This window comes from Nematolebias whitei, chromosome 8 (assembly GCF_014905685.2).
Source record: "Nematolebias whitei isolate Nwh7 chromosome 8, NemWhi1, whole genome shotgun sequence".
Classification (NCBI taxonomy): domain Eukaryota; kingdom Metazoa; phylum Chordata; class Actinopteri; order Cyprinodontiformes; family Rivulidae; genus Nematolebias; species Nematolebias whitei.
This window is the reverse complement of record NC_056505.1, coordinates 37,661,789-37,674,832: the sequence shown is the minus strand read 5'-3', so window position 1 is coordinate 37,674,832 and position 13,044 is coordinate 37,661,789. Positions and strand designations below refer to the sequence as shown.

At 39.2% G+C, this 13,044-nt stretch overlaps 1 protein-coding gene across 1 annotated transcript in view; it reads right to left on the bottom strand.

The window, feature by feature from the left end:
- The window catches only part of piwil2 (piwi-like RNA-mediated gene silencing 2), a 68,990-nt gene extending 61,290 nt beyond the window's left edge, over positions 1-7,700 (bottom strand). Inside the window, exons 1-4 of the mRNA XM_037680725.1 lie at positions 7,617-7,700; positions 3,237-3,669; positions 1,634-1,736; positions 983-1,088 (exon numbers count right to left, since the gene is read on the bottom strand). Coding sequence (XP_037536653.1) covers positions 983-1,088; positions 1,634-1,736; positions 3,237-3,659 — 632 coding nt within the window. The 5' untranslated portion in view covers positions 3,660-3,669; positions 7,617-7,700. The remainder of the gene's footprint in view (positions 1-982; positions 1,089-1,633; positions 1,737-3,236; positions 3,670-7,616) is intronic.
- Between the last annotated feature and the right edge of the window lie 5,344 nt (positions 7,701-13,044).

The following is a 13,044-nucleotide window of genomic DNA, read 5'->3' as shown; positions in this document are numbered from 1 at the left end:
ACACACACACACACACACACACACACACATATATATAAAATACTTAATTCCACACATTTGAGTAGAAGTAATAAATTACTTTAATTCCTGTTTAAATGCAATTCATCCTGCCATACCTGCAGTGTCTTCAGACTTTGCCAACAATTTAAAAGTTGAAGCTTAATCATTAAATTATTATCTTTGTGTTAGATTTATTTATAAATCACATTTAAACACTGATTGTACCAATTAAATTAAATAAAAAGTAACACACGTTCTCTATCACCGCCATTAATCAGATAAACAAACAAACAAACAAACAGCAGCTTCATCTACCAGAGAGACTGACGTTACGTTTTCTCTCTTGAAACAGAACAATGTGTTAAATTGTAGAGACTCACCTGCAACACGAGTTGGGAGTGAGACATGTTGCATCTGCTGTAGCTCGTGACTCCGACATGTTTACGTTTTATCTCTGTGGTTTTCTCGTGTCGTGTCGGCGATTTTCTAAGCTGCATGCTTCTCATGTTTTATCTTTGTGAAGAGCTCCCACACTTTGGAGGACTTGTGTCGGAACAGTTTTCGCTGCGTCGTTTGTAAAATTTACTTAATTTCCTTTGAAAACACTCTGCTCTGCTTCCTCCTCCCCCCTCGCTCTGTTCAACTCACGCTGCAGTTGGTTTTTTTTTTCAAACTTTATTCAGTCAGTCAGCATTGACAATGAACTGCCAGTGAACAAAACAGCTCCGCAGCGCCGTGAAAGATGCATAATCGCGCGACACAACGAATCGATAATGAAATTTGTTGCCAACGCTTTTAATCATGGATTTTTATCGATTTTATCGATTCGTTGTTGCAGCCCTATTGGAAATGACTCCAGCCTTCTACTCAGAAAGTTATTGAGAAGGCTGCTTCATACTTTTAGTTAAAGTAAAACGACCATTTTACTGCTGGGGCAGAGCCTGTTAGTGAAAACACTAATCATGCTGCTTCTCTGGCCTACCTGCTTCCTCTGCCCATCATGTCTCCACTTGTCCCAATACCCTCTGGGAAGCTTTTGACACCCAGAGGGCCACCTTGCAGTTTCAGCTCTCCTGCATCTCCTCTTCCTGTAGGAGAATGTACTATATTAAAGATTATACACTTTTTTCTGTACACACAAACTAAAGTTGGTTAAGTATGTAATTAGAAAAGCACAGAGATGTATAAGACTTCTGGACTTGTCATGTAGACACTTCACATTCATGTTAAGGCTCTTAACCATTCACACCATCACAATAATAAAATTTGAATATGAGTATGTCCATATTCTTTCAAAAACACTGACTTCTTATTAACGTGTACCCTAGACAGAAATTTGAAATAATATTTTAAAATGTCAGATAAAAGCCAATAAGCTTATGATGATACTGTAGCTAATGGCATACAGCCATCTTCAAAAGATTTCCCTTTTTAAAACAGAAATAGACACAAGTATTATGTATTTTAAAACATTTTTGTCCAAGTTTGAGAAGTGCAGAAGGTGACAGGATTTTACTAACAATTTAAGACAGTTGTCATGATTGAGCAACTTTTTTCCTAACTAAAGGAACTGCTTTGTACAGTTAAACTTTTAACTTTTGTCTTTATTTTACAAGCGATTATAAATACGGACCCATTGCTTGAGTTCCTCTTCCGTAGGAGGTCACAGACTCAATGCCCATTGCCTTAAACATCGAGACCAGTGTTGACCCTTGACCACGAGCTTGCATGCTAACCTGTAAAAGAAGTAAACCTCAGGGTAGGGCTGGACGATTTGACAAAAACTTTTATCACAATATATTTCTTAATTTCGTTCAATAACGATATAATTCCGTTATCGATATAAATATAAAAACCTCAGAAAAACTGTACAAATTCTACAAATAAATTAATGTTCACCTTTTATTTGTATTTAGCCTTCAAAGATTTTGAAATCACCATCAAATAAACATAAAACTCTCAACTTTGTCAACAACGACATTACCTAACACAAGCAGCAAACATCTGCATTTGCTGCATGTTTTTCTTTTGATACAGCTGGGCCAGTTGTTTCAGGGACACATTGGCTCAAACTTTTATTGTGCTTCATCTTGACTCAGCATCTTCTATCGAGTGGAACAAGTTAGATGTGTTCCCACCACTAGTTGGAACTAGAGTTGCACTCGGGTCCAAAGAATCCGACCCGGCTCCAGCCCGCAACCATCATCTTTGAACCTCACCCGATCCGACGAATTAACAATAATTACAGGTCCAAACCTGGAAAATACCCCAATATTTTAAATTAAGCTTTAACTGTTTATACCACCGACCATTATTAACGATTGGAGGATGCGCGCGGCTGAATAAAGGGGCAGAAGATCAGAGCTGAGGAACCGTCAAAGTGCATTAAATGCTTCCCCTGCTTCTGCCTGCATTGGACCCTGCTCCAACATGTCAGATATTTTGTGATCTCACCCGTTTGGGTCTTCGGCCGCGCACGTCCGCTGAGTGCCGCGGCTGAATGAACGTCCATTTGGGCTGATGGATGGCTAGCAATAGTCCAGCTGAAGCTTAACTGAACTTTTTACCTCTTTCAACCGGCCAGTCAGCGTGCGGTCAAATGACCATGTGCGGCAGGTGTAGTATGGCAAGCCATGTTTGCATATATTGGATCGTCGGCTGCACGCGTTCCTGACACAATTAAAAGCCCGACACCGAACCAGCCGACACATTAAGCACATTACTATGGCCCGGCTCCAGGTTTGGGTTAGAAATGACAGCTTTAGTTGGAACGGCACATTTTACAGCGCACTGAAACCTGCAGTTTATCGGATCTTAGAAAGCCGAACCACGTCCACACCACCGAATTAGACCTTCCGCTCTTATCAGTGATGCCATCTGCTTTCTCTTTGATTGTGAAAGCTTGTTCAGTCACATTCTGACGGTCATGGGCACTCATTTTGAAGCGAAAACTTAACACGCGTTGTAGATTAGCCTAGCCTGCTACCACCAACTCCTTCTGGACTCGAGCTCTGCGCAACATCTACGTCACCACGCACTTACGTAGTTGTGTCGCACCTTTTTCTGTTCGGGTTGAAACTGAAGCAGCCGCTTCAACCCGAACAGAAAAAGAAATGCGTCAATGAAATGCTGTAATCATATGGAAATATCAAAAATGTGCTTAAAACTCAGATCTCTGTTATTGAATAAAAGTATATTGTGACATATATCGATATCGAATTATTGTCCAGCCTTACCTCTTCTTCCGGAAATGTTGAAGTATCCCCTGCAGAGACAGGTGGCGTCAGTTCAAACGAAGGTTTTCGTTTATGTTGTGCTTCCATTTCGGACAGAACTGCACCTCTTGACACCCCCAGCTTCGGCCCAGATACTGGGAGAAGTCCACTGGTTCGGCCGACTCCTTGGTCATCAGGCTGCATTAACAGCCCTCTACCTCGTGCAACTACAGATTCTGTAGGGGCTAAAGGCACAGTTTCTCTTGGGAAGTTATCACCAGGACTGAGGACACCCCTGGCTCGTCCTATACCTGGCCCTTCTGCAGTGAGGAGCCACCCTCTACTACGACCTATAGCCATCTCCCCAGGCTGCAGTCCTCTTCCGCGTCCTAGCCAATGAACGCCTGTCATGTCACCAAGGTCTGTGGGCTTACTTGGGTCCATTTTTTTCAGCCTGTAATAAATTCAAAAACAGGTCAGCTGTTTGGAGGGGGAATTCTGTAGCAGCATCTGATTAATGTACTTCACTATTTCACTGTGCAAAAAACAAATAGTAAACTTTTATTTATGTCTGCAGTCATTATTTTGTTTACAGTAATAGGTACAAATACCTAATTTTGTGTTATTTTTCTCTACCAGCTACATCAGAGCAGAATTTTCTCAATAGCAACTAAAAAACTTCATCAAAATTAAACGATAATGTAAAAAAAACATACAGTATGGATATGTGGTATGTCGGTTATTAAAGATAAACTATAATTACGAGACAGGAAATGAAACTGTACAGCTTATATCAATGCTGTATAATTCTGTTTTCACTGGTCTGTTTCTTTTTTGGTAAACAAGCATGTTTCTATTTCACTTCGCACACCCTCTTTAAAACCCTGCTACTACTGTTAAAATATATTGCATATGCATCAAAGAGCCACGATCATCCACAAGGTAGGTAGCCAACTAAAATAGATTGTGACCCATGCTGGCAAAGAGTTGGAATAAGCACAAGCTGTAAAGATAATGGATGGCTGGATGGATGCAACAGAAAATAATGATTTCTGGCATAAATGGGTTTTGCATAAAAATGTGTCTAATATAAATGGACTGTACTTATATGGCGCCTTTGTATCTTATCAAGACACCAAAAGTAGTAAAAATGTGTTACCACACAATCTGTTCCCTCATTTACCCACTCATACAGCACTCTACTATATCTAGACAAAGAATAATCAGAGCTTTATCACATTCATAAACCGATGGGACACACATCGAAGGCAATGAGGGGTTCAGTGTCTTGCCCAGGAACACTTCGGCATGTGACTACTGGTGGAATCGAACCTCCAACTCTTGCATTGGAGGACGACTGCTTCAACCACTCAGCCACAGCTGCCCATAAAACACTGTCTAGCAACCCCAATAACTAAAATAGCATATAATCTTCCTAATCTACCTTTAAGTCAAAGTTTTCCAACAGTCATGTCTTGAGAAAATCATTTTAACGTCCTTTAAAATTGGCAAATTTTCCTCTACCATTTGCCATCTTTTTACAAAATGTTCCTTCCCAATTACATCATTCCAGACTAACAACTACTGAGCTTTCAAACCAGCACTCTTGTAAAAAAAAAAAAAAAAAAAAAAACTAGCTTATTGTCAAGCAATAATCATCTTATTTCTACAAACACTAATTTGAAGCGTTGGAGATTAAGAATTTTTTTCATTCAACCTTTATTTATACAGGTTCATCCCATTGAGCCTCGGGGACTCATTTACAAGAGAGACCTGAGAATTTGAAAATAACATAGAAAATCTCCTCATTGTGACTCGTTTTACCAGCACAGGATACAATTGCTCCCGTTTAAATGTTTAGGAGCAAGCAGCAATTAATCAAGTTTCTAAACTGGAGATATGTCCCAGCCCCTGGATTTGTTGTACCCTCTTAAGCACAGTATTGTCTGCTCATATGTAGAGCAGCAAACCACACAGCATTAAACTTCAGGTTGGAATTAATTTTCTACCATTTCACATGACAATAAATCCAAAGTAGCTCTGCTGCTGTCTTAAGCTTGTCTTTGGGGATTCTGAAAATTAAGTTACTTTTATAAAAACAGTAAGTTCTTGTGACAGTGAAAATTATTTAAAAAAATGTTCACTGCCAAATAGGCATGCACGATATTATCGGCATGGTATCGGTCGATATTAGTGTTAAAGTTCAATATCAGACATCGGCCATTCCATTAAAATAAATTGCCGATGTAAAAGGCGTTGTTTTTGCCTGCAGCGGCAGCACAACGTGATGAAGTCACGTGCGCCTACCCGATCTCATGACGGAGAGGAAAATTCAAACTATCAGAGGTGTGAAAGTTTTATTTTTCGTTGGTGAGGATGTCGGATTCCTAAGATTTATGGACTACGTTGAGCCTCACTACATTGTCTCCAGTCGGAGATATTTTTCCGACGTAACGTTACTCGAGTTACCAGCCATCATTTCTGACGTCATTGAGAAGCTAATAGCCGATAGCACGACTTGTTGGGTGAGTTTTACCACAGACATTTGGACGTCGTGTTAGCCCCGTTAGCATGATTACGGCACAATGGATAGACAAAAACTTTGAACATAAAAAGGCTGTCCTTCATGCACAGGAGTGCAGAGGATCCCACACTGCAGCTAGGAACCTGGAACAAGCCTCCACAAGTGAGACAGCATCGCTAATGCTAATAAATAATATTTAACACTTTTCATTTAATATAAGTTAAAGTGTTATAAACATCATATGTCTGTTAATGAAATATGTCACCAGCTCTTACAGCTGTTGCACAATTTTTGTAGCAAATAAGTCTAAATAAGAGGTCTATGTTCTGACAAAGGAAAGTATATAAAATATCGGTATTGGCATCGGTTATCGGACAAATAAGTTTTAACATATCAGCATATCGGCCAAAAATCCAATATCATGCATCTCTACTACCAAGCACAAATCACACATTATTAGAAAAATTTTTTGGCTTTGACTTCTTCTTTAAATTCATGTGTCCAGTTTACAATTTTACAAAAGCCGTTTAAACATACAATGTAAATAACTTTACCCACAAGCAGAGGCGGCGATTTTTATCGTTACTCTAATACACACGTCAAACTCAAGGCCCGGGGGCCAAATGTGGCCCTTGTTGACATATAATCTGGCCCCCAAGATGATATGTTAAACGTAAAATACTTTAACTTGAATTTTTGAAGGAATCTTTGATTATGATGTCAAAATATGCAAGAGAGAACATCAAATGAGACCAATCAAACTTTTTTTGAAGGAACTTGCAACTAAGAAAAGATGTCGGGTATCTAACTTGAGTTCATGTAGATTCTGAAACTGGTCCTTAGTTTGAAAAAGGTTTTAATTTTGGCCCCCTTTTATAAGTGAGTTTGACACCCTGTGACTACTCCAAGGAATGACAGAAAAACTTTATTTTAGTTTCAGAAGATATTAAAGATGCTGCAGTTGGTAAACATGTTCAAACACTGTGAATTTTTTAGGTAAATGTTGCCTGTCCACGACACAAGTAAAACTATATATTTTTAGTTTTTTACAACAAGCTGCTGAAAGTCACAGGCTCACCATCCTCTGTCTTTGACTAGTCTGATTGTACACGGTCATTACATGCTTTCTTGCAGCTCCAGTCAAAACCAGACAATGAGTGTAATTTTGATGGCAGTAAGGGGACTTCCACAAACCTCTTTAATGGGAAAAAATGCTCTTGCACAGAATGTTTCTGCAACAAGCAAGTCAAATAATAAAGCTGTGCATGGTTTTCCTCAAAGGTCAAGACCACTACGACATGATACAGTGCTGGTTTTAATCATCAACATCCTAATTGATTTATTAGTTTATAATTTTGTTGGGATGCACACTCTTCTGAATATTAATTGTCCACATTGTATGCATGCATTAGAGTAAACATCCACTCTATTTAGTAAGTTCAGATCACTCTAATATTTTCAGTAATCTCTAGTTGCAGTCACAGAAAGCAACAAAGAGCATCTTTACATCAGAGGTCGTCGCAGCCGGACGGAACTTTCATCTCAGGGTGGCCTAACTCGCTGGCGCATGCGCAAATAAGTCACGCATTCATGTTAAATTTTAATCGTTTCCTTTTAAATATAACCAACAACAGGCAAATATAAATGCGCAAACAAATTCTAAAAGGCTGCAAATATTTTTAAACATGTTGTATGATAATTATTTAACAAAGCTAAAGTCTCAAGGCTGAATGAAAACATAGCTGCTAGCTTAGCTAACGGAGAAAACATGTGATGCCAGAAACAACTTTTAATAACACAGGGCTTCCAAAACCTCAGCTTTATTTTTAAAGTTATCAATTAATAATACCATACTAATTTTTAATTTGAAAACGCACCTGTTACATGGAAATACCCAACTTCTTCTCTTCAACAGGTGACAAACTGAACTAGTTCAATCCGGATTGACCAACAAACTGCATCTGCTGCTCTCCTGTGTTCCTATTGGATGATTGAACAACTTCGCTGCCAGTTATTGGTCAGCTGCACCTGTCAATCAAGTTGACGTCATTCGGGCTGTGTTGTGGTGTCGCCCTCTGGTGGTTAACACCCGGCATTTCTTTTATTTTGTTGATTGGACCGAGGCAATGTTCCCAAAGAGAGAAAACAAACAAACAAAACAGATAAATAAAATATTCTGTAAATTAACTCAGATAATTAAGCTTGCAAAAAAAAATAAAAATCCTAAACTAGTTTCCTGAACTAAAATTTGTAACAGAAAGCTCGTTTGACTAAAACTTCCTGCAGCCAGTTAACCAGCTCGAGAAGCAATGCTTATAAAGTTGAGCACATTTATAGTAAATTATAAAAACCCTCAGCCGGTGAGTTTTCAGGTCACTGATCAGACATTCTGGCAATTAATCTTGCACTTATTTGAACTAATCACAGAAGTGCTCCCAGGAGTTTTGCGGTGATGACTTGGAGCTTGCACCTGCTCTTGGCAAGAATAAATTAGTCACTGTGCCAGAAAGTAAACTCACCTCTGACTTCTATATATAGAGACTGTTACACTTAGGATGCTACAGTTAAATAACAGGAAGTCAAAGTACCAAAAGATGTGGTTTGCGTTGAAGCAACCACAGCACACTTCTATAAATATCATAAATACTTGGCCTGCAAGCAAATCTCCCTTCAGGCCAAACCAGCAAAAGAATCGACTAAACCTGACAGCAGCTATGTTTAATGGCTGATGGTTGAGATTTTGCAGCTCATTATACTGGATCATCGGAAGCTTAAAAAAACAAAGATTTCTTTCTAAGGAAAGCTTGAACAATTTAGCAAGGTCCCACTTCATGCCTCTCTGCAGCTGATTCAGGCACAGTTTCATTCATATCCCATGCATATGAATGAAAGATAAATGAGTCAGACCAGCTCAAATTAAAACATATTTTTCATATTTACTCTCTATTTAGGACATGCTTTGTGAGATTAAAAGCCAATCAGTCCATATCACCATAGGCGGCTCCAGGGGGTAGCTAGAGGGTGCTATAGCTCCCCCTGGAAAAGTCATAGCACCCCCTTAGCACCCCCAAGAAAATATCAGATTGTTTTCTTTTTCATCAGAGTTAATATTATTTAATATGTGGTTGTTGTGATATTTTCCTTGCAAAACACAACTAATAAAAAAAAAATCAATCATTATATTGTTAAAATAAAATCAGATCTCACAACAGGAAATGAACCACGGATCCGGAAGTGAAAATTCAAGTTACTGAAAGTTCGGTAAACGTTTGAAAAGTGCATGAAATGCTAAAATGGACCGTTGTCTTTTACCCAAATTGCCTAGAATGAACCAGAGGAGGAGGATTTTTTTGGAAGCAGACTGCAACCAATGAATGAGCAATAACTTGGAAGAAGGAGATCAAGCGTACGGCCATCCATCCACATCAATGGAGAATGCTGCTGACGCTAGTGCTGGACAGCTGGAGGATGGAGCCAGCATGTTCTACCTTTGGGCAGTTCCCAGCAAATCCTGTTTGTGGTGTATCCTGGTCTGATCCACCAGCAGAACCCCAGAAAGACGAGTGATGTCTTCAACACTGACCCAGTAAGGAGCAGAAACTGGTGAAATGATGCCTCTGGATGTGTCTTTTTTAGCTGATGCAACTTGGTAAATCATTTCCTGGCTTGCAGTGATAATAAATGACTTTATCTGATCACATTAAATAACTTCTTTCAACCAAAATCCAAAGTAAACTATTTATTAAAATAGTCAAACTTTGTCTAAATTCATGCGCATATCAAACCAAAATAATTCCTGCTCAAAGAGTCAGTTTTGTCTTAGATAAGAAAATTAAGCCTTGATTGATTCATTATTATTGTTTATTATTGTTGTTGATTCTTAGTTTGATTATTTTTGTAATAAAACTTCAAAAAGACAACTTGGGTCTCTTCATTCAGATGAATATTCATTTGTTCTGGTACAGAACTCCCTGTAATTAACAGATTCTACTTCAGTGACTGATTCTGATCATTAAAGGGTGAATATATTAATAAACTGGTTGAAAACAACAAAGTCAGTTTTGCGTTGTGTGTTTCTTTGACTGATGAAGCCTTCTGGATCGAAGACGAAACGTTTCAGCACAAAAAAAGAAACTGTCCAGATGACCCGACTGAAAAATGTTGGATTGTATACCTGGATTACTGAACATGACTTTGTTGTTTTCAACCAGTTTGACACAACTGTCAACAAGGAAGAGGGCCGGCAATGGAGGAGGGGGCGTACCAAAGAGACCATCTTAGCACCAACAAAACTGGTTTGTTCCACTTTGGAGTAAGCTGTTGGGGGAAGAATCAGTTTTGTTGTGTGTTTCCTTGACTGATGAAGCCTTCTGGATCAAAGGCGAAACGTTTCAGCACAAAAAAGAAACTGTCCAGATGACCTGACTGAAAAATGTTGGATTGTATACCTGGATTATTGAGCATGGACTTTGTTACTTCTATTGCTTGTTCATGAGATATGTTGCCATATGAATGAAAACACACACACACACACTAAAAAACAAGATGCAATCAAATAAAGGGCACACGACCGATTTTTAACTAAAGCTTTAGTTTTTATTTGACAGCAAACAAAGATTCTCCGGTGAACTCACAGCACTCGGTTGTTTAGATAAGCTGGAAAAATGTGATGGATTTTCCTCACGGAGCATGAGGTCTTCTCTAATTCAACACTTCTTCACAGACCCAATAAAAATCTAACAATAAATGAAATAATAAATAAAAGTAGGGGAAAAAGAGCACAAACCTTAAATCCTTGCAGTGAAGCGTGATGACTTTGCATTTTGGATTTAAATTTTTGGCTTCTTTATTGTTTTCATTATTTCAGAGTTACTGATCTTCTTTGATGCAGAGCTTGTAAATTGACCTTAATGTGTTTGTGTCATGCAACTCTGTGTTAACGTCCTCCAGATGTAACCCTGGGAATAAATAATCCAGTGAATAAATAAGCACAAAGAAAAAGCTGTACCTGAAATATGTGTTTAAAATAACAAGAGCACCAACGCTCCTGGGGTGCAGAAGAAAAAAACAACAACTATTAAGGATAAGCGAGCCGTTCGTCTGTGACCAGGCATTTGTGAAACAAACGTGTTGTTGGCTCCACTTCCACTGAGCTGTCACGATGAAATGACCTGTTTGTTGCCGAGCTTCTGCTCTGCGCCCGATTGTCGTTTTATTAAGGTCACGTTCGTAAAGCTGCAATTTGCTGCCAAGAAAACACGATAAACTCAGTGCATTTCACTCCTGGCCTGCAAAGACGAGCAATCTCCAGCTGCCTCTGGCTTCAGCCGCGGTCCAACACGTCCGACTTCACCCTCCTGATGGAGCGTGATGCAGGTCGGCCTCACGCTGTTGGATGGGATGGAAGCAAAATGGCTGGTTTTGACTACGTCAACTGAAATATGTGACACGGTGAATGTACAGGTGAGACAACGTTAGCCATTTATTATTGCTGTGGGAGTGTATGCTAATGATGTTCCTGCATGTGTCTGTTAGTAAAATATATTTTGAACCAGTGGATGAATATTACTGACACTCTCAGACAGTAAATATATGATCTATATCTACAGCTGATTATCTTCTGAAGCCAGTCCCATTCAAGATGGCTGCCACAGCGAAGAAACCTTAGCAAACACTAAAATGGTTATAACTCAGACAGTTTTGGAGATATTTAAATAAATAATTACTGTGTTAGAAGCTGAGTTGTTCCAAATTCATACTCTGAGCGTTTCTTCATTTGGCAACATCTTTCGCCTAAAACGTGCCCTTAATTATTGAAGAAAACTCTGTCTGTCTGTTAGCAAAATATCCTATGAATCACTGGACATATTTTAATGACACTGACAGAAAATAATCTTTGGATATGCATTTACAACCGATTAACTTTTGGAGTTGGCCCAATTCAAGATGGCCACCACAGTTCATTGGTATTAGCTAACACAAAATGTTCACAACTCGACCAGCTTTACAGATATTTAGTTAAAATGTGGTGTGGCAGAAGCTGAAAGTTGACCTCAACACATCTGAGTCTTACATCTCTGCAAATCATCCAATGTCAAGATTTGACTGGATTGGTTATAATCCCTCTAATCAAGAAATAATATTTCTTTAAAACTCTGGACTGAAAGGCAACAAGCGTTATTCATCATTTGAGAGAATGCCCATTCTATTAATATATGTATTTTTTTTAAGTGGGCATCAATAATATTTTGTCAGAAGACATCCAGCAGAAGTCACAAGCAGCCGTGGGAGCTGACCATTGGACAGAGAGTAACTGTGTCTCGAGGGGAACTCGTCTGGAAAACAAGGTTTGTATTTTCAGGCTTGTTGCTGCGACTGATCAAACTACAGACTCACTGTGCTTCTGGAAAACATCTTCTGGATAGAACCTCCCCAAAATTAAGATGTAAATAAAAATAAAAACTGAATGTAATCATTTCCAAATCTCATGAACGTATTATGGGGAGTGGTGGTGCTGAGGTTAGAGGAGGTGGGCCTGTAATAGAAAGGTCGCCGGTTCAACTCCCAGCACGACAACATCACAATGTGGGTGGGATAGGTGAAGCACCCATACCTGTCTCTACCATCCATTGCCCCACTCTGGGCCCTTGAGCAAGGCCCTAACCCCACCATCTGCTCCCCTGGGTGCCCCAGACAGCAGCTCTCTGCTCCACACAGAGGCTGTGGTAGCTCGGTGGCTGTGGTTGTGTCAGGAAGAACATCCGGTGTAAAAATAATCAGCAAGTCTTCGTGTGAGTTAGTTCACTGTGGTGACCCCTGAAGAAGAGAGCAACTGAAAGAAGAAATAAATAAATGAACTTATATAATATTCACAATAAAACATGAACAAATGATTAAATTAAATTTTACCGTTTAATAAAAGGATAATTCTGAGTTGATCCACTCTTCTAAAAAAGGTTGGGACAGGAACAACTAAGAAAAGTTCAGTAAGAAGACTGAAAGAGAACTTAGGTCAGGGGTCAAAAAGCCATTTCTGCTTCTTTCTCTACATTAAACATGTCCAGAGCCGCAAAACTCGCTACAATTGTCATTATCAACTGGTGGCCCATGGGCCGCTTTAAGTTTTAGAGGGGGCTTTTCAGGCCAGTAGGTGTGAAATTATAAAACTATAACCATCCAACGATTGTTAACATTTATTGATATTTTGACATTTTTAGACAAAGACTGGATTCCATCCATTTATCCATCATCTTTACTCGCTTTTTCCTTTGTAGGGTTGTGGGGAGGTCACTGGTGCTCAAATCC